Below are 27,503 nucleotides of genomic sequence, written 5' to 3'. Positions count from 1 at the left end.
TCTATTAGTCTTATATAAGTAAATTCACTATTTAATTCTGAGGAGTATGAACTTAGATCTATTTTAGAGAACTGTATACACCGTCTGATAAATATTGCGGCCTCTCAATTTTTTCTCTCATTTCTACACATTATAGCTGCCAGAATGTACTCATGGGGTATGAACAAATCTACCTGATATTCTGTAAGCCAATTTTCTGAGACACATAGTACATCACATTTTTTTTTATTTTACAAAAATGTTCCAACTCTAACAGCTTGTTCCTAATGCTGCAAATGTTGACTTGCTGGATGGTATGTGGGCCTACTTTACATCTATTTTGTTCCCTCTCTGAGCCATTAATATCTTACTTTTACTTTTGTGTGTTTTAACTTTCTCTTCAGGAAGCTTGTCCTTATTTTTGGACAAAATCCTGTAAGATTTGGTCTGCTTTAGCACTTTCCCTGTAAAGGAGCACCTAGCACAATTATGATGTTGTTTTCGTGAAATATTTCTTCTGTAGCCTGGTTTATAGTTGTGATAAGTTCCCTTTGGCATGCTGATTCAGGTGCATACCATCTCCAGTGAAACTGTTCCTTTCGTAGCCACTAATATATATATAATTTTACGTTTGTAAATTTAGCACAAAAAAATCTCAGTTTATTATTAGTTTGCCTAATTTCTTTATTGACACTTGGCCAATCAGGTAGGTCATACCTGAGGGGCAGAGTGGCTACAATAAAATTGGTGAAATGTAAGTATTGTATTACTAAGATCAGTTTCTTGATGAATCTGCTGGCATTGTTTTTGTTTACGTCGTTTGCACCTCCGATCAGAACTACACAGTCCTTTTTTGTGTTTGGAGCATTCATTGTTTATACCAGCAGTAACTGTGTCGAAATTTGCCCCTGGTTTTTCTTCACTGTAAATACTTATATTGTTCCCAGCCTGCATTGACATTAGATTTGAGATGTTTTGTGCACGGCTGTCCCCAAATAATTTTACCTCGTGTTTCTGCGAACACTGCTGCACTTTCAAGTCAATCATCTTGTATTCGTTAGCAATCGAGTGCTGAACAGTCTCTTTTTCACGCGGTATTTTGTAAAATTCTTCAAGATCCAGTGCAGTGAATTTATTGGTCACAGTTATTTTGCTTACTCTCGTTGATTTTCTCCTGCACAATACTCGAGGAGACGATGTTTTTTGCTCGGTGCCATGTATCTGTACTTGAAGTGTGGAAGTCTTAGGATGGGATTCTTTTCCACACAGTATTTTTTCTGTCACTGTATTTTTCACTGAGAGCAATGTACCTATTGTTTAAAGCACCAATATCAGTCTGAAGCATTTTTATTATTTCGTCTTTGTCCCTGAAGCGTTTATGATTTCTCGTTCATGTATTTCTGCAACACAGGTTCAGCATGTCCAAGTAAAGTCCGTTACAAATTCTACACACACTTTTGAGCATTTCTCGTGGAACCAGCGTCAACACTCTGTGCACTGAATTCCTTTTGTCACCTTCGTAGCTCCCACTTTACACTCATTATCACTTTTAATTGCATTTTTGCTGTGACAGTTTTAACTAACAACATTAACCAGCGCCATCTTGAAACCTATGAGCTAGAAATGTACTTAAGATTTATCTTCCCACACTGTGGCTGTGTGGCTGGATTGAAGAGTTTTTAGCAAACAGAACACAGCATGTTGTTATCAATGGAGAGACGTCTACAGACATTAAAGTAACCTCTGACGTTCCACAGGGGAGTGTTATGGGCCCATTGCTTTTCACAATATATAAATGACCTAGTAGATAGTGTCGGAAGTTCCATGCGGCTTTTCGTGGATGATGCTGTAGTATACAGAGAAGTTGCAGCATTAGAAAATTGTAGCGAAATGCAGGAAGATCTGCAGCGGATAGGCACTTGGTGCAGGGAGTGGCAACTGACCCTTAACACAGACAAATGTAATGTATTGCGAATACATAGAAAGAAGGATCCTTTATTGTATGATTATATGATAGTGGAACAAACACTGGTAGCAGTTACTTCTGTAAAATATCTGTGAGTATGCGTGCGACACGATTTGAAGTGGAATGATCATATAAAATTAATTGTTGGTAAGGCGGGTACCAGGTTGAGATTCATTGGGAGAGTCCTTAGAAAATGTAGTCCATCAACAAAGGAGGTGGCTTACAAAACACTCGTTCGACCTATACTTGAGTATTGCTCATCAGTGTGGGATCCGTACCAGATCGGGTTGATGGAGGAGATAGAGAAGATCCAAAGAACAGCGGCGCGTTTCGTCACAGGGTTATTTGGTAACCGTGATAGCGTTACGGAGATGTTTAACAAACTCAAGTGGCAGACTCTGCAAGAGAAGCGCTCTGCATCGAGGTGTAGCTTGCTTGCCAGGTTTCGTGGGGGTGCGTTTCTGGATGAGGTATCGAATATATTGCTTCCCCCTACTTATACCTCCCGAGGAGATCACAAATGTAAAATTAGAGAGATTAGAGTGCGCACGGAGGCTTTCAGACAGTCGTTCTTCCCGTGAACCATACGCGACTGGAACAGGAAAGGGAGGTAATGACAGTGGCATGTAAAGTGCCCTCTGCCACACACCGTTGGGTGGCTTGCGGAGTATAAATGTAGATGTAGATGTAGATGTACTATATACCAATATTGGGAGGAGCAGCAGATTAAAACTTTTAAAAAAAGGCATCAGATGCCTAACCTAACATCATGGGAATTATGCAAAGACTAATTCAAAGAATTGCAGATACTGACTGCACCAAGTTTGTACATATATGACAATACTTGTTTTAATGGTAAGTTGCACAGCACATCAAAACAGAGATATACCGGTATAGGACCACAACACAAGAACAAGAGATAACTACCATATTTGCAGCAAAAGATTGAAAATGACAAACAGAAACCCTACAAATGCAGGAAGCTTATTTTATAACAGACTGTCACTTAGCATAAAGAACATAGAGGAAGTGAGCACCAGAAACAAAACTGAAGGAACATCTCATCTCCAGATGTTGGTGCTAGGTGAAGAAGTAGTTGTAGGCAAATCCATAAGACAAATGTAAAGTTGGAAATGCAGAAAAACACTTTCTTTTTCACTTGTAGACAAAGTTCTTGAGAGAAGGAAAACAGTGTAGTTCTGAAAATATGAAAGAAAATGTACAGTCTTAGTGTATTGGGTGCAAATATCATTTAAATGATTTTTTACTATGTGTATATGTCTAAATATTTTCTGCACTATGGTCAGCTTAAATGATCTAAAACATTAGTTTTCATTTTGTCTAAATATTAGCATTTTCAGGCAGCATGGCAAAAATATGTAACTTTGCAGACTTTCCTTAAGTATGCAAGACTGCTGCATAAATGAATGTAGGCTATAAGTATATTTCATCATTGTGTATTAATATTGATCCTCTATAATGCATTAATTAGAAAAAAAACTCTTTTTATTTGAGAATGACAAATTTCTAAGAAATTTCTTTTATTCTATACAAAACTGTAAACATGGCATGTCTAATATAATAGCACCATTTGATCTACGGACAAAAAATAAACTAAACAAGTGTTTCAAGGCACACAGGCCAGTGCATTTGAACCTAGATCTCCACTGTAGATGAATCCTACATGTTCCCATGTTGATTTAATGAATCCCTGATTGATTACAATTATAGTGGGCATGGCATCCTGACTCGATTGTGGATCAATGGAAACATGTCTCCTTGTTGTACAAGGTTGATAGTTGTATCTGGATATTCTTTCATCCAGATGAACGGCTGCTTGAAACACACTGTACTGCAGGCACAGGCTAGAAAAGGCAATATTATTCTAAGAGGAGCATTCACCAGGGCTGCTGTGGTACCTGTGGAACTAACTGAAGGCACCATGATGAGTGTGAGCCATATGAGCATTATTGCAGACCACTCCGCATTACTTCACAGTTAATGTGCTCAGTCAACAGTGGTAGCATCTCCTGTCAGGATAACTGTCCATGTCACAGGGCCAGAATTGTGCCACAATAGTTTGAGGAGCATGACAGTGAACTCACACTGATGTCTCAGCTGCCAAATTCACAGCGGAACACATCTGGAAGGCTAGTGTGTGCTACTAAACCACTGGCCTCAATTTGTGGGAATTATGTACCTGTTCATTGACGTTGAGTTCCTTATACCTCTGGAAACCTACCAGAGACTTGTCAAATCCATGCCACAAACAATCACTGCTGTACTGCTTTCCAACAATGGACCAACACACTATTAAGGCGCATGGTCATAATGTTTTGGCTCAACAGGACATGACAGTACATGTTCCAATTGCACACATTTACAGGCAGGATCAAACCCCTGATCTCTGTAATGCTAACCTGGGCTGTGAAAGCCGGTATGCCACAGCTCTGATGACCGGTAAGGAACTGGTGAGTTGACTAAGAGCATGTAGACGAGAAGTTTACAGCATAACATTTTACCAGGACTTGTGAGGATGGCTGGGATATTTAAGTTCTAGGTGTGGGTGGTGGACGAATTAACAACTAGTAGTAGCAGCAGTAGGCATGTGAAGGTCTAAGTTCTCTTTGCAGGCACAATTTTTCAAGTGTCAGAAATCATTTCGTGGTGTCAATTTGTAGCTGCAATTTCTCTGCTACTGTGAAGGCCAAAAATCCATATTGGCCAATTCTTTACTAGTATTTGGACATATTCAACAACATTACTGGGTAAAATGAGGTGTAACAAACACTCATTGAAGTTGAAAATCTTACCATCACAATCATCAGCCACTCAGGCACATTACAGTTTGTTGTATCTTAAAGACTACATGTTCCACAACTCCGCTACACAAAATAAATTATTGAAGGACTAGCAAGATAGCAAGAAAGGTGTGAACTCAGTGAGAATCGAGAATGATTGAATTATGACTTACTCCACAGACATAATGGAGTATTCTAGGCCAGTTGCTTATATTGGAATAATTGTTTAAAACCTATCTGATCTTCAGTGGAAATGTAAATAGGACGTCTTAATACCACATTTAATCACAGGATCTTGAAATGGAGATATCCAGAATAATTAACACAGCATGTTATAATTTTAGTAATCTCCTGTGCCTTATCTTCCAGTCTCCCACCCCCTTCTAAAATCCCACCATCTGGCCCGTCTGGCCACAAAGGTACATTCCCCTCATAACTCAGTACCACCCAAGACTGGAGCAACTGAATTACATTCTCTGTCAGGTTTTCAACTACAAGAATCAAGAATTTTATTCACCATAGATCATTTTACAACGATATTGGCGTTCTCATACAGAATAACAAAATAAACAAGTGTCAGTACATTATAGAATACATTTCAAGCATGGCAGTGTACCAAATTACACCAGGATAGCTTCTAAAAGTCAATGCAATAAGCTATACTATAATCTAATATAATATTGTATTGTTTACACTATGTAATTACACAGCACATAATAATATGTTTAACTACAGACAGATGCTAATATCCTCCTCAGGCATCTCAAAGAATTCTTTAATTTCATAGAATGGATGATCTGACAGCCAGCTGTACCACTTAATTTAAAAAAAAAAAAATGATATCCATAGAATGAACATGAACTGGCAGTTTATTGAACATTTTGAGTGGGTTAACTTTGTGGGAATTTCCTGTTCTTGCTAATCTGTGGTGTGGTATGTCTAAATTACACTTAGCCCTGATGTTGTGTTCATGTATTTCCCCTCTGGCAATAATTTCTGAAATATTATTTTTAATATAGGGTACAGACACATAGATGTATAAATTTATAATGGTGAGTATTCTGAGTCTGGAAAAAAAGAGGACGACAGTGCTCCTTATGACCTCTTTTACATATTATGCATAATTTCAAGATGTTCCTGATGTGAGGGAAGTGCCCCCATATAGTCAGACCATATGAAATATGTGACTGGAATAGCCCGAAGTATGTCACCCTAAGGTACTCTAAGCTCACTACTGCCCTTAGTTTCAAGATAAGGTATGCCACCCGAGATATTTTTTCACATACATAATTGACATGTTCCTCCAAGTAGAGTTTAGAGTCAATGTGAATATACAAGAGTTTTACCAACTTATTGCTTACTTCATTTGATGTTCTCATTAAAAGGTGTTGGGCTTTATCAGGATTGCACAGGAGCTTATTGGCTGGAAACCAGTCCAGGGCCTTATCAAGTGTTTCTTTTGTTAGTTTATTCAGATCTGAAATGTTCTGATGTGTGGTAAGTAGTGCTGTATCGTCAGCACAACACACGACAGGGTGGGCTTTTAGGTAAATCATTAATAGCTACAATGAAGAAGAAGGGTCCAAGGATAGACCCTTGTGGTACACCTGTGCTGATTTCCATTATGCAAGAATTTACATTTCTGACTGAAACGAATTGGTTTGGTTACTCAAATAAGAATTTATCACTGCTAAAGTGCTTCCTGTCACCCCATGAAACTCTAGTTGCCCCAGTAGTACACCAACAGGAATGCAATCGAAAGCTTTGCTTAGGTCACATAATACCAGTGATACCATGTTACTGTTTTCAAAAGCTGTTAAGGTTTGGTCAATGATTTCCAAGATGGCCACTGTTTTGTTTTTCCCTTTGCGAAAACCAAACTGATTGATACATAGGATATTGTGTTTTTCAAAGAAGTTGCTTATTTGTGTGTGTATCAGTGCCTCAAATATCTTTGAGAATATTGGAACAATGGAGACTGGTCTTTAGTTTTGGGGAAGATTTTTGTCCCCAATTTTAAAAACTGGGACGACTTTTGATACCTTAAGTGCATCTGGAAAAACTCTCAAGTTCTACACATTTATTAAAAATAAAAGCTAATAGTTTGGCGATTGAGTGTATTGTCTTTTTAATTATGTTATTTGATAACCAATAACAGTCCATACTTTTAGAACCTGAAAATTTGGATACAGCTTTTATAACATCAGCAGGTGTGACAGCCCTCCACTGAAATGCCAGGTTAACAGACAGTGGTGTTCCAACAAGGTCCATTGCAGATGAATTTGTTGCTTTAATACTGTTACTTATTTCTTTAACTGAGTTTAAAAAGTATTGATTTAATTCCTCAGGTTCAAGTAGAGCTGTTTCTGTACATTCTGGTGTATTCTCTTGTTTTATTGTTTGCCATGCTGCCTTGCATTTATTGGGAGCCCTTTCTATATAGTTTTCCACTGCTTACTTTTTTGCCAGAAGAAGTTTAGCTTTGTAGTATTTTTTGCATTTCAGATATGACCTATGAATGTGAATCTTCAGGTTTTTGTGGCGCAAAGACTGCTCCATTAAGTTTCGGGAATGCAGCCGCATGAATTCTGCTTCTTCTTCTAATATTTCGGCTGTATACCTTTCAGCCATCTTCAGAGAGAGCCATACGACTGACGCTCCAGTGCTCGCTCCATCCTTTTAAACTCGCGGACTGCACCACTGCGCATGCGGCCACAGATAAGCTAGGCGCCAGTGATGTTGATCGGTGGCAAAGACGTACAATATGCATGAGTTACGTCTGTGGCTGCGCAATCGATCCATGCTGGGAGGTCGATGTATTACTGGGAGCTGAACTGTAGCGACGTCTTTGTAAGTTCAATATTGAAAGTGCCGGATTCCATGATTTATCTAATGTGAAACCGCTGTCTATATTAATTAAATTCTTCGTCAAGCGGATTTTAATAGCCTCTTTTACTACGGAGTCCCAGAAAGATGAAACAGAAGCCAGAATTTCGACATTTTCATATACCATAGAGTGACCAGAATCAATACAATGCTCTGCCACAGCCGATTTACTGGGTTGTAAGAGCCGAGTGTACCTGCGATGTTCCGTACACCTCTCTTGGACTGTACGATTCGTTTGTCCGATATATGAAAGGCCACATTCACATGGTATCTTGTAAACTCCAGGCTTGCGGAGTAGTAAGTCATCTTTAACGGAACCCAGGAGTGCAGCCGTCTTCGCCGGTGGACGAAAAATCACTTTTACTTTATGTTTAGTGAGGATCCGTCCTATTTTAGATTAAAGGCTTCCCACATACGGCAGGAAAGCCATGGATTTAAATGTTTCCTCGTCATCTTCTGCATTCCTTACGGACACCTTAGGTTTTATTTGTAGTGCCTTACGTATCTGTTGTGGAGAATACCCGTTGTCCTCAAAAACTCTCTTCAGATATAAAAGTTCGTCTTTTAAACTACTTTCATCAGATATGACGTGTGCTCGGTGTACCAAAGTTCTTAGAACACTACTCGTCTGCGAAGGATGGTGACAACTGTTTGCATGTAAATATAAGTCCGTATGGGTCGGTTTCCGATATACTGCATGACCCAAAGTGCCATCTTCTTTGCGCCAAACCAAGACATCCAAAACTGGAAGACACCCTCCTTTTCCACTTCCATTGTAAACTGAATCTGTCCATGGATGGAATTCAGATGGTTTAAGAAGTCCTGCAATTTGTCCTCGCCATGGGGCCACACCACAAAGGTGTCATCAACGTACCTCCAAAAAACTGTAGGCTTCAAACTAGCAGACTCCAGGGCCTTCTCCTCGAAGTCCTCCATAAATAAATTGGCCACCAAGGGTGACAAGGGACTACCCATGGCAACACCGTCAGTCTGTTCAAAAAAGTCGTTATTAAATAAAAAGTATGTGGAGGTCATCACATGGTGAAACAAAGCTAAAATCTCCTTATCAAAACTTTTTCCAATGATATCTAAAGATTCAGAGAGAGGTACCTTAGTAAATAGCGACACTACATCAAAGCTGACTAATAGATCAGAGGTGTTCAGTTTCAAAGATTTTAATTTGCCAATGAAATCTGCAGAGTTCCTTATATGATGATCACATTTCCCTACAAGTGGCCTCAATAGTGACGTGACGCCAGGTGTTTGGCACAATCATAGTTGGGAGAACCAATATTGCTCACGATAGGACGTAAAGGAACGTCTTTCTTATGGATCTTTGGGAGTCCATAAAGCCTTGGAGGTACTGCACCACTTGGTTTCAGTCTTCGTATGACTTCCGGTGGAAATGGGGAGGCATTCAAAAGCGACGCCGTCTTCCTTACCACGTTGTTGGTGGGGTCCTTACTGATCTTCCGGTACATACTATCATTCAGTAAGCTGTATATCTTATCATGATAGTCGTCACGTGACATTAAAACAGTGGCATTACCTTTATCAGCAGGGAGAACCACCGTTTCGGTATCTTGGCGGAGCATACGTAGTGCAGTCCTCTCTGCCACAGATATATTGCTTCTTTGTGGGCGAGCCTTCATAACAGCTCGACAAGTTTCGCGTCTTATTTCATCTGCAGAATCCGTAGAGAGTGGTCGAACAGCTTCTTCAACGGCGCTGATGAATGCAGGTATAGGCAAAACCTTTGGCGTGGGTGCAAAATTCAGTCCTTTGCTTAAGACCATCATCGTAGCATCGTCCAAATCTCTACCCGTCATATTAATGACGGAGCGTCGAATGATACTTTCTTGCTGTGGAGATGGCTCAAGTCGGCTGAACTTCGCAGTCTGTCTTGATGTCGCTACCTCGCGAACCCAGTCCGATTTGGCCCATGTTGTACCATCTATCCAGTTCCAAGAGTTGCTGGGTAACTCCACAGGCATCTTCAGGTGCAGACGATATATGATTGTGCCAAACACCTGGCGTCACTATTGAGGTCGCTTGTGGGGAAATGTGATCATCATATAAGGAACTCTGCAGATTTCATTGGCAAATTAAAATCTTTGAAACTGAACACCTCTGATCTATTAGTCAGCTTTGATGTAGTGTCGCTATTTACTAAGGTACCTCTCTCTGAATCTTTAGATATCATTGGAAAAAGTTTTGATAAGGAGATTTTAGCTTTGTTTCACCATGTGATGACCTCCACATACTTTTTATTTAATAACGACTTTTTTGAACAGACTGACGGTGTTGCCATGGGTAGTCCCTTGTCACCCTTGGTGGCCAATTTATTTATGGAGGACTTCGAGGAGAAGGCCCTGGAGTCTGCTAGTTTGAAGCCTACAGTTTTTTGGAGGTACGTTGATGACACCTTTGTGGTGTGGCCCCATGGCGAGGACAAATTGCAGGACTCCATCCATGGACAGATTCAGTTTACAATGGAAGTGGAAAAGGAGGGATGTCTTCCATTTTTGGATGTCTTGGTTTGGCGCAAAGAAGATGGCACTTTGGGTCATGCAGTATATCGGAAACCGACCCATACGGACTTATATTTACATGCAAACAGTTGTCACCATCCTTCGCAGACGAGTAGTGTTCTAAGAACTTTGGTACACCAAGCACACGTCATATCTGATGAAAGTAGTTTAAAAGATGAACTTTTATATCTGAAGAGAGTTTTTGAGGACAACGGGTATTCTCCACAACAGATACGTAAGGCACTACAAATAAAACCTAAGGTGTCCGTAAGGAATGCAGAAGATGACGAGGAAACATTTAAATCCATGGCTTTCCTGCCGTATGTGGGAAGCCTTTAATCTAAAATAGGACGGATCCTCACTAAACATAAAGTAAAAGTGATTTTTCGTCCACCGGCGAAGACGGCTGCACTCCTGGGTTCCGTTAAAGATGACTTACTACTCCGCAAGCCTGGAGTTTACAAGATACCATGTGAATGTGGCCTTTCATATATCGGACAAACGAATCGTACAGTCCAAGAGAGGTGTACGGAACATCGCAGGTACACTCGGCTCTTACAACCCAGTAAATCGGCTGTGGCAGAGCATTGTATTGATTCTGGTCACTCTATGGTATATGAAAATGTCGAAATTCTGGCTTCTGTTTCATCTTTCTGGGACTCCATAGTAAAAGAGGCTATTGAAATCCGCTTGACGAAGAATTTAATTAATAGAGACAGCGGTTTCACCTTAGATAAATCATGGAATCCGGCACTTTCAATATTGAACTTACAAAGACGTCGCTACAGTTCAGCTCCCAGTAATACATCGACCTCCCAGCATGGATCGATTGCGCAGCCACAGACGTAACTCATGCATATTGTACGTCTTTGCCACCGATCAACATCACTGGCGCCTAGCTTATCTGTGGCCGCATGCGCAGTGGTGCAGTCCGCGAGTTTAAAAGGATGGAGCGAGCGCTGGAGCGTCAGTCGTACGGCTCTCTCTGAAGATGGCTGAAAGGTATACAGCCAAAATATTAGAAGAAGAAGCAGAATTCATGCGGCTGCATTCCCGAAACTTAATGGAGCATGACCTATGAATGTTCATGCTCTGTTTTGCCCCTTGATTGGCGGTTTGCTTATCTAGTACCATATGCATGTTTCCTCTAATGTCTGCCAGTTCTTCTGTAAACTAGTTCAGACTTTTCTTTTTCATTTCACTAGGATATCTAATTTTTTTTACTGTCGAACAAGAATACCATAAATCTGTGTACTTTTTAAAAAGTTATCAAAGGTAATTTCAGCTTCCCTTTTTCCAGATTGACAATTATATATAAAGTCCCACTCTGCACTTCCTAATCTATCAACAAACATATTTATGTATTATTCCTTTTGTCCTTGTACCATTACTACTTTAGGTTCTTCCATTTTAACTGGCTGCCTCTTACAGAGTGTAAGCAGTAGTGGCTCATGATCTGCAAATCCACTTCCTGCAAGTCTCACTGTAAAATCTTCCCTCTAGTTGTGCCCTGAAATGAGAAATGGTCTGACTACTATCCTTTCCACTGCCATCCAACGAACCCCCACAATATACTCATCCATCCTTACACAGTCCCTGCTCCCAACCCCTTACCTCGTGGCTCATACCCCTGTAATAAACCTAGATGTAAGGCATGTCCCATACATCCTCCAACCACCACCTACTCCAGTCCGGTCACTAACATCACCTATCCCATCAAAAGCAGGGGACCTGTGAAACCAGTTGTGTGGTCTACAAGCTAAGCTGCAACCACTGTGCAGCATACTATGTAGGCATGACACCCAACAAACTGTCTGTCTGCATGAACGGCCACTGACAAACTGTGGCCAAGAAACAAGTGGACCACCCTGTTGCTGAACACACTGCCAAACATGACATCCTTCATTTCAATGACCGCTTCACAGCCTGTGCCATACGGATCCTCCCCACGAACACCAGATTTTCTGAATTATGCAGGTGGGAACTTTCCCTGCGATACATCCTACATTCCCATAACCCTCCTGACCTCAACCTTCGTTAGTCACTGTCCTCACCCACCCAGCCCCTTCCCTGTTCCCATTCCAGCATTACACAGTCATCATTCCACCACCACATGCAGTTTTTTTAATTCTCTGCTTTGTGATACTTACCACCCCTCCCCCACCCCCTCCCATCTCTCCCATGCCCTCCGTCTGACCTGCAGCACTTCACTGTCTGCCACCCCTGCCATACTATCCCTCCTCGTCCCCAGCCTCCTCCTTACCTCCACCCAGTCGCCACTCCCATCATGCATTGGTGCTGCTGCTCGCAGTGTGGTTCCAGTTGCCTGAGACTGCAGTCATGTGTGTGAGTGTGTGTGTGTGTGTGTGTGTGTGTGTGTGTGTGTGTGTGTGTGTGTGTGCGTGTGATCTATTTTTGACGAAGGCCTTAATGGCCAAAAGCTTTATTTGTGACAGTCTTTTTATTGTGCCTATCTGTAACTCAGCATCTCCACTATGTGGTGAGTACAACTTTCCTTTTCATAATATAATAACAAAATATCCTGATGTAATTGATAGTTCATTGGCTGACAATTCCATCTCCACATAAAATACTTTGATGACTGTCCCAGACAACTAAAATTAGTGAAACTTCCTGGCAGATTAAAACTGTGTGCCCGACCGAGACTCGAACTCGGGACCTTTGCCTTTCGCGGGCAAGTGCTCTACCATCTGAGCTACCGAAGCACAACTCACGCCCGGTACTCACAGCTTTACTTCTGCCAGTATCTCGTCTCCTACATTCCAAACTTAACAGAAGTTCTCCTGTGAACCTTGCAGAACTAGCACTCCTGAATTTAAAGGATATTGCGGAGACAGAGCTTAGCCACAGCCTGGGGAGTGTTTCCAGAATGAGATTTTCACTCTGCAGCGGAGTGTGTGGTGATATGAAACTTCCTGGCAGATTAAAACTGTGTGCCCGACCGAGACTCGAACGCGGGACCTTTGCCTTTCGCGGGCAAGTGCTCTACCATCTGAGCTACCGAAGCACGACTCACGCCCGGTACTCACAGCTTTACTTCTGCCAGTATCTCGTCTCCTACATTCCAAACTTAACAGAAGCTCTCCTGCGAACCTTGCAGAACTAGCACTCCTGAAAGAAAGGATATTGCGGAGACAGGGCTTAGCCACAGCCTGGGGATTGTTTCCAGAATGAGATTTTCACTCTGCAGCGGAGTGTGCGCTGATATGAAACTTCCTGGCAGATTAAAACTGTGTGCCCGACCGAGACTCGAACTCGGGACCTTTGCCTTTCGCGGGCAAGTGCTCTACCATCTGAGCTACCGAAGCACGACTCACGCCCGGTACTCACAGCTTTACTTCTGCCAGTATCTCGTCTCCTACATTCCAAAGCTGTGAGTACCGGGCGTGAGTCGTGCTTCGGTAGCTCAGATGGTAGAGCACTTGCCCGTGAAAGGCAAAGGTCCCGCGTTCGAGTCTCGGTCGGGCACACAGTTTTAATCTGCCAGGAAGTTTCATATCAGCGCACACTCCGCTGCAGAGTGAAAATCTCATTCTGGAACTAAAATAGTTGTTAAAAATATTATACACAAAAATAGTTATCAAGTGCTTACACATTCAGCTGCATTGTAATATGAGCTATTGTAGCATGAGATGAGTGACATTGTGAAGGGGTTCACCACAGGCAATGTTGGTATGAAAGTTACAAGAATGTATTTAATTAATAGAATGTCAAAAGTGTGACAGAACAAAGTAAAATTTAATCAACAGACATTTCAGAGGCAGAAGTCACCAAAACATTAATTATACTTGTTTAAAAATAAGGGAAACATCGAAATGTATTCTACATCAATAATGCATGTGCCTAGCCCCACACTCACTCAACAATAAAATTGTGCAAGCTTTGCGAGGGCAGATTAATTGTTCCAGAACTTCACTGGTTTTGGATCCCATTTCATGAGGTAGTCAGCAGTGTGGAGTTCTGGAGGGACTCATGCAAATTAACTTTGCACCTGCACAGAAAAGAATTCTCTTTCTCAGTACAAAGCATGTCCACTGCATTCTTATGAAGGAGCGCATGTCTTGATTTACTATTGTCTCCTGAGCTGTGTGCTCCACCTGTTAGAAGAGTTTATCTCAGTTGTCGATGTACTGATTTTCTAATAAGAGACAACTGACCTGTCAGATTTTATTGGTCACATTAGCCAACTGATAGTATGACTGTTTGCAGACTTGAGACTTGCTTCTGCAGCTTAAAAGTTCTAATTGTGAGTAGCTTATGCTGCTGAGATGCACTTCCCCTATTGTGCAGAGGGCACACTACTAGCATTGTTCCCTCCTTTACTGTGCCAGCTACACAGGCAGGTGTCAAGCTATTTTGTGCACATTCTAGCAGCCAATAGGTTCTCTGACACATCTGTTTGCACTCAATCTTTCTGTGGCCTATGGCATACATTTCTCGAGTGTGAGAATTGTAGCCAGAGCCTCAGACTGGTTGCTACCAGTGTGTTTAACAGTACAGTTTGTGTTGTACCTGCTTCAATATCTCTTAGGTTTCTACTCTGTGAAAAAGAGTCCAAATAACAACTCGGTGATGTCACATTTATTGAGAGACTGTGCACTGCTAATAATAAATGTGACCGTGCAACTCAGAAGTTGAATCAGATATGTTTTTTATTATCTTTGAATTATATGTCATTTCTAAGTAGGGATTATGCCTTAATATAAAAATCATAAGAATTTCTGGTTTATGGGAAATATTATTTGTGACTTTGCAGTGATTGCTTCCCATTTTCCTGTTTCCCAATGATGCTTGGCTTGCTGATAATAATGTAGGATAAAATAATGGTATGAGGAGGAAAGTAGGACAGTATGCAGACACTTACCAGGCAGTGACATTTTTATTAACGAGGTCAGCCATCTTGCGGAGTCCACCGAGGCGGTCGAGCAGGACATCCATGGTGTTGGGCGTCAGCTCAGCCATCGCCGCCCAGGGCCCAGTTGGTGGGCTGCAGGAAGATCAGTACGGCATGTAGTCAACACTTACTCTACAACTGCTCACAATAATAAAGATAACTGCTATGCTTGAACTACTGTGGCTGACACTTTTGACAGGAGACTGGAACTTAGTGAAGTGCTCGATACATACATATTTTGTAATAAAAACATTGATTTTTCCAGAGTTCAGAAGTTTAATTTGCTGTTGTGTAGTGATATAACATTGCTAAAAGTTAATAATGTATTTTTACTTTACTCTGATTTTAGTTCAACAATAAATCACCGGTACAAATGGGCATGCATTGAAGCTGAATATTAGCCAATTAATATTATTTCAAAATTAAAACAAACATACCAAATATAGAGTTTTTGGCTGTATCTATATTACTAAATGGTTAGTCTGTTTCACAGTTCGCGGTCTCAGTTTCACGATGTCTGGCTATGGCTTCCATGGACAAAAATAAATAAATAAAATGATTTTTTAATATTTCAATTAATTATTGACTGAATTAAAAATGATGTGCTGATCTACTCATTAAGAGGTATAATCTCATGTTCAAGATTTAACACAATAAGGCTATTATTACAGTTAGAAACTGTGTAGATGTCTTGAAGCAGCATAACTCACGTTCAATAAGTATTTGAGAATGAAAGCACTTAGTGACTTCCATCAAATTTTACGCACAATTTAAGATCTTTATGAAGTTTTTCCTTGTGGATATACAAAATCTGCTAAATCTATCTAGCATGAGCATCTGCATAAATTTATGCAAGATGGAGAAATATTAAAATACTGCCAGTTTTTATATACAGTACAACTGATTCAGTGAACTTGCTCCAGGAACTAAATTTGACAAGAGCTGCAGTAAATTTATTGACCTTCAATGATTTGCAGTTACCCACTCAACAGGTTTGTGAAGGTAGATTTTTGATACCTAAAACGTGAGCATACTAGTGGAGAAACCCAGCATTGCCAAGGTATTTATAGCTGTGCAGCCACACCTGTACCCCATGGCATCTGGCCTTGTACTTAATGTTTATGATGTCATACCTCTTGAACTATGTGTCACACAATGACGTAATTTTGTAGGTCCATTTAGTGACATATGTGGATACCGTCTGCAAAATGTGTTGCAAATGGAGTGAGTAGCAATGAAGTAATAAATTTAAACATCATGCCCGGTGTGGTACTTTTTTACAAATCTCAGTTTATGATGTTATATCTCCTGAACTATATGTCATACAATGATATCAGTTTGCTACAATGATATCAGTTTACACTTATGTTCAGAAGTATACATGCATACTGTCTGTAAAATGTGTCACGAATGAAGTTAGTGGTTAAGAAGTAATAAATTGTAACGTCATGCCTAATGCGGTAATCTTACCACATGAACTGTGGAAAAGTAGTAGCTGATAAATATTTTTCCAGTCATCATTTTGTATGACTTGTCAGCGAGAAAAAATCTCGCAAAAGTTTGAATGTAAATTTTATTACAAGTCGCTAAGTGCACTCTTTCTCAAACACTGTATTAATAAAGTCTGGTAATTCATGTGTCACAGGCTGCACTTCTTTGTCACCCATACCACTTTGATAGGTAAGTGTTTCTTACCCCTGCACTGATTGTTGCCTAACAGTAAAGTATATTTGTACCAAGTTTGCTTGAAATCGGTCCAGTGGTTTAGGAGGAGATGTGGAACGTATGTGCATACATACACATATACAAACACAAACACACACATGTTTCCATTTTTATTATATCCATGGACTTATTTAGTAAATGTAAAGTAAATCTTTTTGTATTATTAATGCCTCCTTTATTGTTTTAATGACCTGAAATCTGATCTGAAACAACATCATCATATGACTAAATCAGTCATGTGGAAGAGTTGTGAAACACCACTGATACTCTTCAAGTGGAGAAACAACGTACATCATCAGAAATTCTCTTATAAAACGTTGATGAATTAGCCTTTATTGCAATAATGTGTCAAGTGTGACACCACACCAAAGAAATGGCTATGCTAAATCTGCTGTGTAGTAAAATCGAAGTGCATGAAAATCTTGAAATGATGTAAAACTCTGTATTTCAGATTCCAGGAGAGTGAGCACTTGCCTCTCTTCATGGATGAATGTGCTGTATAGAAAAACTATTGCAGAAAGAGGGTTCTATGGGGGAAGGTAGAGGATACAGGATGATCTCGGCATGCTCTGCAATGGTATAGTGTGGTCATACAGGTAGGGTCACATTAGTGAGGTGCTCGGATAATTGGATAGTGGATGTGGCACTTGATGCGACCGTGGTAGAAGACAGCTTTGGAGATGCCACACTGATTTCATTGTATTTCATTGCCTTTGCATTGTAACTAGCGTGTTACGGCAGTATGCCATCTCGAGGCAATGGCGCGTTAAAGATTCATCACAAACATGTTAACATGTTATGATTCCTTAACATTAAATGTCAGTTACTGGCACATCAGGGATAAAAGCCTCCGTGAAATCCTATGATAAATGATAATAATGTTGAGAGTTACATTTGTTCAGTGTACGCATTTGGCTACAGACATCGAGTTACAGTGTTGAAGGAAGTGATATCCTTCCTTATATATGCTAATGTACAAGGAGCAACAGAACTCTTCCAACAAACTTTGAGGGATTGTAGAGGGTGTCTTGAGGAACAAATTGAGTGTAAGAGCCAGTGTCTGGAAATGTCATGCAATGATGCTATTGAGTGTCAAAGTTACAGATGCCAGCTCCTGCCGCTAGGCCACCCTTTTGGCAGCAAACGTGACTTTGTATGCTGACGGACAGCAGGCAGAATGTCTCATCGTAGACAAGACAGCATTGTGGATGTTAGATGGTGCAAACACATCCACGTCTGTCACAACAATGCAGATAGTGCTAACAGTGGTGGTAGCACAGAATGCATGAATGTATGCAGTAGAAACACAATGCTTCTCAGCAGTTTGTCTCGTGCAGTTGTGCCACATCGTGGAGAACTTCACTTGGTCTTAGCAGTGTGTATGCATTCCGTGTATGGTGAAGTGAGAGGAAATTAGCACGCAGCTTTATACACCTATGGGTAAAGATATTCAAATATGTGTCAACCAGATTGTTCTACTTTCACGACTATTCATCATTATCTACATGAAACGAATATCAATAGACATGAAAACAGAGCATGCCATTCATGAAGCATATGCACACTTTTATTTAAAGAGGACATGTTACAGAGATTTGATGCAGCACTCATACTGTGGCACATACATAGCAAAGCAATCACATAGCAGTTTGGAGAGTGATGCATGAGGAGGGAGGGCATCCATTCCATTTCAAGAAGGCGTAAATGCTGAGAGCCCATGATTTTGCCCCACGTATATAGTTTGGGCAGCAGTTTTTTCAGCATTGTGTCATGTGGCTACATTGTTTATGGATGAGGAGTCAGTCTGGAATCGCGCGACTGCTACAGTCGCAGGTTCGAATCCTGCTTCTGGCACGGATGTGTGTGATGTCCTTAGGTTAGTTATGTTTAAGTAGTTCTAAGTTCTCGGGGACTGATGACCACAGATATTAAGTCCCATAGGGCTCAGAGCCATTTGAACCATTTTCTTTGCATTTTTTGATGAGGAGTCCTTCAGCCATGAGTGTTTCTTCAGTACTCATAATCCTCACATTTGAGCAGAAGAGAGTCCCCCCCCCCCCCCCACTTATGAACAAGGTCATGAAAAAAGGTTCACTATAAATTTATGGGCTAGCATGGTACACAATTACTTGATTGGCCCCTACACGCTTCCTTCTCGACTCGCAGGAAGTACATGTAATGTTTGTTCAAGAAGTACTGCTGGAATTACTGCAAGAGGCGCCACTTGCATCCTGTCGATGTATGTTATGCCAGCATGATGGGGCACCCACACATTTCAGTTTAGTGCCAGATCCCATGTCGGACAGGTTTTTGGAGATCACTGAATTGGCTGATGTGGACTTGTCTGTCATCCGATCTCGACCCGTTAGACTTTTTCTTGTGTGGTCATCTGAAGAATGTTGTGTATGAAACCCCAGTGGACTCACGATGGACTTAGATGCAAGAATACGTGCCACGTGTGTACATGTTTGGGCACACCTGATATCTTTGAGTCAATCTGCCAGTCAGCGGTATGCAGGTGTGAGGCGTGCTGCGATGCCAAAGATGGGCATTTTGAACACCTCCTCCAGTTTTATTTAATTTCTGTAACAATAGAATAAATAGTAATTTTCACTCCTAGACAAATGTTTTCTGTTGTCTTCCATATGGAATACTCTTATGTAGCCTCCTCTTTTCTTTGCATTCATATTTACTTCCCTTTAAATTAAAAAAAAACAGCGAATTTTCCAACACAGCTGATAGCCACAAATTGAAGTGGAGTAGTCGGCGACAGCTGCTGCTTAGGTAGACATTAATACCTGACAGTATCTTTCTGTTACATTGTGTGTACCGAAAAACATTGGAAATTTTAGAGGGTCCATGAGGAAAACAAACTACCTATGGGAAGCCATTCCCAAGACGATCCGACTGCAGTCCGTTGGCATACGAGGTCGTGTTTGCTGCCACGGGGGTGGCCCAGTGGCAGGCGCCGGAGCCTATAAAGTTGACAGTCTACGGCGACATTGTCTGACGCTTCCAGTTACGGGTTCTACTCTTAACCTGTTCCTGGAGACACCCTCTACAAAATTTGCTAGTATCATTTTGTACCATCCTTTATACACGGTGAAAATTATTTAAATTGTCAAACTGTGGGAGGTTCCACGGGACACTGAAGTTAACATTTTTGTCTAATGTCATATTTTCCTGTGAGGATTTTTTAGAGCAATAGAGGACCAATTTTTCTGTATGAAAATAAATTAAACTATCGATCTCTAGGAGGTTGCGTGGACAATGAAAACACATTTTTGTAGTGTGTTTTTCAGTGGAGACCACAAGTAACAAACAAGTTTTAATTCTTTATTACTAAGAGAAAACAACATTAACAGAACACAATTACACTTGTGGTTAAAAAATGACTCCATTGACTTGTGAGCAGAGATTACAGTGGTCGGTCGCATTCTGTCTAACATGGTCGAAGACTGCTTAAGTGTCCTTAATTCTTACTTCTGTTGATACTATCTGAGCAACCAGATCCTCTTCTGATTCAACAAGGGTTTTGTAAATAAGCTGCACATCTCTCGTCACACAAAAAAGTCCAGGGAATCGAGCAGGGCACGGTACAGGACCACCTCTGTCAATCACCTTTTCTGGAAACCATCGGTTCAAGAATCGACGCACAGGACGACTGAAATGTGCCAGCACCCCGTCATGCGCTGTCTTGTAGCGAGTGCAACGTCGTGCAGCACATCTGGCAATGGAGCTCCAGTAATGCCTGTCATTTAATGACCTAGATAGATGGCCCAATTAAACAATCACCAACATCTACCTCCAAATTCACGTGAAACCGTAACTCATGAGCGCGAGTAGATGTAGATTAACCTCACTCAAAACACGTGAACTGTGGAAGACCTCACCGCGCTCGGACGTTGCTCCACCTGAAAACAGCGCGCAAGACGGAAAAGTAGGAAGCATTTGACTCTGTTCCAGAGGCCATTTCGGAAACTTGAGTTCTGTGGATAATTATCTAGATCCAGGTTGTGCACACGCTGTAACTGAAATGGATTAACAGTTGCTCATGAAGGACGTTTCTTACATTTGTTCGATTCGTCTCTATGCACAAGAGCTGCTACTGTTACGCCCTCTACCGCCTTAAATATACTCGCAGGTAATTAAGACATTAGAGGAAAATGTTTGTTTTGGTGTCCCGTGCAAGCTGCCAGAATTTGTCGGCTTAAATAATTTCCTCCGTGTATATACAGGGTGATCCAAAAGTCCGTTATCATTTCCAAATACACTAATAGACGGAATAATGTAGATAAAGAAATAAATCTTGAGACGCATGCCTGAAATGACTATGGGTTTTATTGAAACAAAAAACGAGTTCTAAAACCGGTCAACAGAAGGCGCCGGAGTCAGTGACACTGCGAGAGAATCGTGACAGGTTACAGAATCGCATCATCCGTAGCCTGGTTCATAAACAGCTGCTGGAAGGTACGACTTTTATGCAGGATGGCACCCCAAAAATACAGCTACACGTGTTAAAGATATCTTGTGCACATCTCGCGTGCTGAGCCGCCACCTCCGTCATTCTTGGCGTCTCAGCTCACCAGAGCTCAACCCGTGTGATTACTGGTTGTGGGGTTATGTGAAGTCACAAGGCTACCGCGACCATCCTACTCATTAGGGATGCTAAATTCGTCATCCGACGGCAGTTTCTCACGATACTTACTAACATCCTGTATAGTGCTGTTCACGATATTTTCCCTCGGCTACAGGTATTGTTGGTGATTGACGTCCGACATGCTGAGCATTTGTTATAACACCATTGACTGTGAAGTGTAATGATGGATCCAGGTTTCATCGACAGTCATAAATCGGCGCAAATAGTCTTGCCGATCGCGATTAAACAATGCCAGACATCGTGTTCAAGTGTTGTGCCGGATGCGTTTCTGATAGTCTCTGAGCAACCGCGGCACCCACCTCGCACACAGCTTCTTCGTAGCCAATTCTCTATGCAGGATATAATGCACTCGCTCAGTCTCAGTAATCTCACGAATTTTTATTCGGCGGTCTCGAATTACCATATCACGGATTCTGTGAGTGGTTTCCCTTCTGGTGTCCTCCACTGGACGGCCACAGCGCGCTTTGTGTTCATTGCTTGTCCGACCGCGTTGAAGTACATTAATCCGAAAGTAAATCGTCTTCAGTGATGGTGCAGAGTCTACATGAAATTCATCCAATTCTGTTTCGATTTGTGTCAGCACAATGCTTCAAGTGAAAATCTTTAATAACAGCGTGAAACACGGATTTCTCCATTTTGAATCACAGTCTACAATGAACAGCACGCTGTACGTTGTTGAAATTCTGTATACAATGCTTGGAGTAATCAGGCTTACCAACAACAAAGGCGCAACAAAAATGTTCCATTCTTTTATGAAGATGCAGCAGACTTACCAAACCACCCTCGTATTCCGTGAAGTATTGAATTTTCAAATACTGATGGACTTATGAGTCACCCCGTATCTTTTTTTTCATCTTCGCGTTTGTAACAGATTCTGGAAGTGGCAGTAACGTTTGCACTATGTTTGTCACAAACATTTGGTAGCTTTTTCCGAATATATTGCAGCTTCCGAGGGCAGTGTTAGGCCGGAACTTACACAGTAGAGCTTAAATTGGTGCGAGTGAAACGAGCAGCAGTGTGACATGTGGCGGGCTCCTGGTGTTTTGTCGCCCCGTGGCAAAAATTTCAAGCACCCCCCCCTCTCCCCACCCCTGCTCCTTGCGTTTTCAGGCATACTCAACCTTTTTCACAAAGTCCTTCACCCATGACATCTTATTTTCAAATATCGGACCCGCTCCTACATCTTGTTGACGTGAATAAGTTACGTCTACAAGATCAGAATCACATACGGGCCACCAGTTAATGAAACAGAAGTGAAACGTTTAGGGTACATATTTTGCTTGTTCTTTATTTATTATTAAGCTTTTCTCCGTGATACCGGTATAGGAGTTTAACGTTGCTGTGTAGTAATATCTATCTTTATTTTTTATAAACTGTTTTGTTCCTTAAGGGCTCTCAGGTTGTCAGAAGTGCCATTTCAAGTTTTGTGTAGGCACATGGTGGAAACTGAGATGGCAACATTGTCACTAGCAACAGTCTTTGGTATTTTGAAAGATGCAGCCAAGGTGAGCAAACCCGGTGCTTAATTTGTTACCTGTTTCACAACTCCGTAGATAATTTCCGGTAAGGCACTAGATGTTGTGCATGATTTGTACTTCCCCCTTATTCATTTATGTAAAATGTCTTATTCTCTTGTTTAATTTGGCCTTCTGTAACCATATTAAAAATTAAGATTTTGCCACTTGCCAAATCTTGCCGCCCTAGTCGGTGGTAGGTCTTGCCCTACAATGATGTCTATGCACTGAGGTGACAAAAGTCATGGGATGCCGTGTAGGACCTTCTTTTGCGGGGGCTGGACTGAACAGTAGAGATGGGGGATCCGCTCTTGAACTAATTCATAGAGTGAATCTTTCAAAGGAGTGAACAATCAGTGATTCAGAAAAAAAGAACGGTAGCTCCAAACGTTTCCCACGGCAGAGAGAGAGAGACGGAGCATATCAGCAGCGCCTCTGCTGGTCAGAGCACAGTGCACGCCACACAACACAGCCAGCGCCCGCCTCTGCCCTGCTTCTACCTTGGCTGCCTGCATTGTGCAGTGCCCCATTGGATTTTGTGTTTCACATATGCCGTGCCGTCTCTGTGCGTCGTCTGCCATGTGCAGTGTCTGCCGCAGCTTAACTTCGCATCGCACTCTGTCGGCGATCGTTTCAGTCGCACGTCCTGTCCTCTGGGCAGTTGATGCGAGTAACAGGACAGAGAGCCACCTAGCGGATAACATAGGAACTACTTGCAAAAACCTGCTCGCAAGGGAACGGACGATTTGTCTCGGAGCGGGTGAGTTCACCACTCCCCCCACCCTCAGAACTCGCCCGCTCAACGCTCACCCCACCGTCTCGACTCTAGCCAGAGCGTTGAGCAAAGCGACTCAGGTGTCACCCTGGTCTCTGCGGTCTCAGCTCATGCAGTAATACAGCTCGCGGCTTGACCTGCTCGACTCAGCGCCTCTGCATCGGAGTTTGTCCCCACTGGATATTGTTCTTCGTAGTAATACCGCTATGTATATTACATTATTATGTTATGTATACATCAATTGTTTTAATTTTATTTTTATTTGTTTAAAGTGATTAGATTAGGTTCCTGATGACTCCTCTTACTATAGGATTTTTATTATGGACACTCGAATTTACGCTTTAATGACGAGCGAACCGATAAACGTATCACAAAATGTGATACACCAATATTTTCCTTGTTTTATTCTGCGTAAGGCTATATGCAGCACTTTCAATTTACAGTCAAATTTATATTTTTTTTTCTTATTCTGGTACGGATTTTGCGATTTTAGGCGTCTTCGGAAGGAAATGTTCACTTTAAAAATATATGGCTTGCGATGTATTTGTATGAGGTTAATGAAATTTTAATACATTATAGCCAAATATATTGTTAATGTAAATCTCAAGTTACAACATTTTCCGATCACCCAGAAAACCACGATAGTGCAAAATAAATCAATAATCAAAAACTTTGTCATATCGTGGAAATTTCAATAAACAATACAAAATTCTTACTCATTATCTGTGTTACTTCAAAATAGGATCAAATAAGATGAAAATACAGGTATAGTACTGGAATAAACCAAGTTTAAAGGGCAATGTGCTTTCCATTTATTTTCTATTGTAAATGAGTGGTGAGTCATGAAAAAGAGCTAATTCATTTCAGGGTGTGAACAGTTCTGATCCAATCTCTGAAAAGAACAGTTTTGCCCATCTGTACCGAACAGGTCGTCAGAAGCTCCCAATAAGAATATTAAGCCATGCTGCCTCCATACCCGTCCATAAACGCTAAAGCGTTGGCATTGCAGCATTTTGTGCACAAACTGACCTCTCACTTACGTCCCATAAATGTTCGACGGGTTCATATTGGACGATTTTGGTGGCGAAATCATTTGCTGAAATTGTCCAGAATGTTCTTCAAACCGTTAGTATACAATTGTGGTCGGGTGATGTGGCGCATTGTCATCCGTAAGAATTGCGTCTTTGTTTGGGAACATGAAGTCCACGAATGTCTGCAGACTGTCTCCAAGTAGCAGCATATTTCCAGTGAATGATCGGTTCAGTCTGACCAGAGGCGCCAGTCCATTCCATGTAAACACGGTGAACAGCGGCATGGAGCCACCAGCTTGCACAGTGCCTTGTTGACAAATTGGGTCCGCGGCTTCGTAGGCTGCCATAGCCCATTAACGCCAAATTACGCTGCAATGTCCTAAGGGATACGTTCGTCGCAGGTCCCGCATTGATTTCTGTACTTATTTCAAGCAGAACTGCTCGTCTTTTAGCACTGAGACCTTTACGGATATGCCTCTGCCCTCAGTCGTAAAGTAAGACCATAGGCCACTGTGTTGTCCGTGGTGAGAGGTAATGTCTGAAATTTGGTATTCTCGGCACACTCTCGACACTGTGAAATGCAGAATATCGAATTCCCTAACGATTTCCAAAATGGAACGTCCAATTCGTGTAGGTCCAACTACCTTTCCAATCTGTTAATTTCCGTCGTGCAGCCGTAATCACGTCGAAAATTTTTTCACACGGGTCACCTGAGTGCAAGTTACAGCTCCGCCGATGCACTGCCCTTTTATACCTCGAGTACGCGATGTTACTGCCATCTGTATATGTACATTTCGCTATCTCACGACTTTCGTCACCTCACTGTATGTCTCACTTCTGACAAATATTTGGCTGTTTATTGCAGAATATATAGCGGTTTCCGAGGCTGTGGTTAGGCACGAACCTTCGTATATTTTTTTCTTGTCACAAATGTATAGCTGTTTCCTTCGGGTATATGATGCGATTTCCGTGAGTCCGCTCACACTCAGGAGAAGGTGACGTCAGTGTCACCCTCGGCTTAAGACCCCCGTACACGGGCCGAACAGTCGCCCAACAATCCCCATTCGGAGCGGGCGTGACCCGACCCGTTCACTCTCGTGTGGGCGATTTTGGAACGGTCTCTTCTGTGGTCTGGGTGCGTCGGTTTCTGGCGGACCTCTACCTGCTTGCCCCATCTCACACTCCAGTCAGTGCAGGGGGGGCTGTGGCGACCGACTAGTCGGGCTGTGAACTGGCGGGTTTACTCGAAATGTGCACCTGGACGTGTACACATCGCTTTGACGTCACTGCGCGACCCTGACGAGTAGGTGGCGCACCTGAGGTAGAGGCCTTGCAGGTAGTCGTGGAGGTCGTCCAGCGTGCGCACGTCGCCCCACTTCTGCGAGACGGCGCTCCACAGGAAGTCGGCGTTGCCGGCGACGGTGGTGGCGTCGTTGTAGGAGACGACGAGGCGCCGCCCGCCGGCCCACAGCTGGTCCAGCGTAGCCGCCCAGCCGCCGCCCCCGGCCGTGGGCAGCGCCGCCACGGCCCCCAGCTGCGTGCGCAGCTCCGCCACCAGCTGGTCGTGCACGCTGCCCAGCCGCCGGCCCTGCTGCCGGAAGCCTGCCATGCGCAACACACGCGCCACGATACCGGGATGTTGTCAAAGGGGGAGAACTTTATTTATTATGAAAACAAATGTATTTTTTTTTCAATTTTATGTACATAATTTTCTTTTGGGAGGCAATCATACGAACAATATTTGGTCCATAACATTAAGAAAAAAAAAAGACACTTTGGAAAGTAACAGTAGCTTCCGTCCCCAATTCCTGTTTCTTTAAAGAATCGAATTGGGCTGTATGAAACACCTTCAAACATCTATCCACTTTACTAATTAGTTAATGTGTTAAATACTCGACGTTAAGCTTATAAAATCTGTGTGGCTGCAGACACTGAAAGTTTGCGTGCAGCGAAGTGTTTATGAAATCGTATGTCCTGATCTGTGTCGTACAGTTACGTAATTCTGCAGGTACGTGGTATACACGGATACTGTCTACAAAATGTGTTGCTAATAGAGTTGGTAGTAAAGAAGTACTAAATTAAAACTTTATGCTTTATGCTGATGTCATGGGGTGTCTCAGCGAGAAAAAGATTCGAAACAGTTTGAAATTATGTGTAAAGATAGTCAGAAGCTGCTAAGGGCTCTCATTCTCAAATACTGCGAGAATGAAAACTGGGTGATTTCCACTCAGTTAATTACGCTGCCACAATACTTATACATCAGTTTCTAACGAATGTGGACGTGTGGCCTGAAACGCGTTCCAAGTTAAGTATACCCACTTAAGGAGGCGATAAAAGATATTTGATAGTGTAGGTTTCAATGACTGCAAGCAAGTGGGAAAATTCTGTACGTACCAGTGTTTTAGGTTTACATTTAAGACGACAGTGTGCTGTGGGATTATCTTTGAGTAGCCACTTCACTCTTCGCACCACGAAAGGCATTACTTACGGCACGTCAGTGGAGTTTGGATATGTCTCGCCTGTGAGACGTTGTGAAGGCATGACTGGTCCCATAAGACGGTCGCGAATAATACACACCCGAACTGACGCTGGGAAAAAAATCCAATAATAACGCAGCACTATCGAATTGTCCGAACGGAATGGGACATGTTCAAAAGAAACACAGGATTACAATTTCAGAAAAATCTTATGATTTGTTCAAGAAAACAAACTTCAGGAAT

The 27,503-nt window shown here is 42.0% G+C and overlaps 1 protein-coding gene across 1 annotated transcript in view; it reads right to left on the bottom strand.

Moving 5' to 3' along the window:
• The window catches only part of LOC126100261 (PI-PLC X domain-containing protein 1-like), a 460,495-nt gene that overhangs the window by 6,361 nt on the left and 426,631 nt on the right, over positions 1-27,503 (bottom strand). The window contains exons 7-8 of the mRNA XM_049910849.1: positions 26,100-26,385; positions 15,049-15,171 (exon numbers count right to left, since the gene is read on the bottom strand). Coding sequence (XP_049766806.1) covers positions 15,049-15,171; positions 26,100-26,385 — 409 coding nt within the window. The remainder of the gene's footprint in view (positions 1-15,048; positions 15,172-26,099; positions 26,386-27,503) is intronic.

Source organism: Schistocerca cancellata, chromosome 9 (assembly GCF_023864275.1).
Source record: "Schistocerca cancellata isolate TAMUIC-IGC-003103 chromosome 9, iqSchCanc2.1, whole genome shotgun sequence".
NCBI classification, from domain to species: Eukaryota; Metazoa; Arthropoda; class Insecta; order Orthoptera; family Acrididae; genus Schistocerca; species Schistocerca cancellata.
Note: the sequence above shows the minus strand (reverse complement) of the source record. Positions and strands in the feature narration are given on the sequence as shown.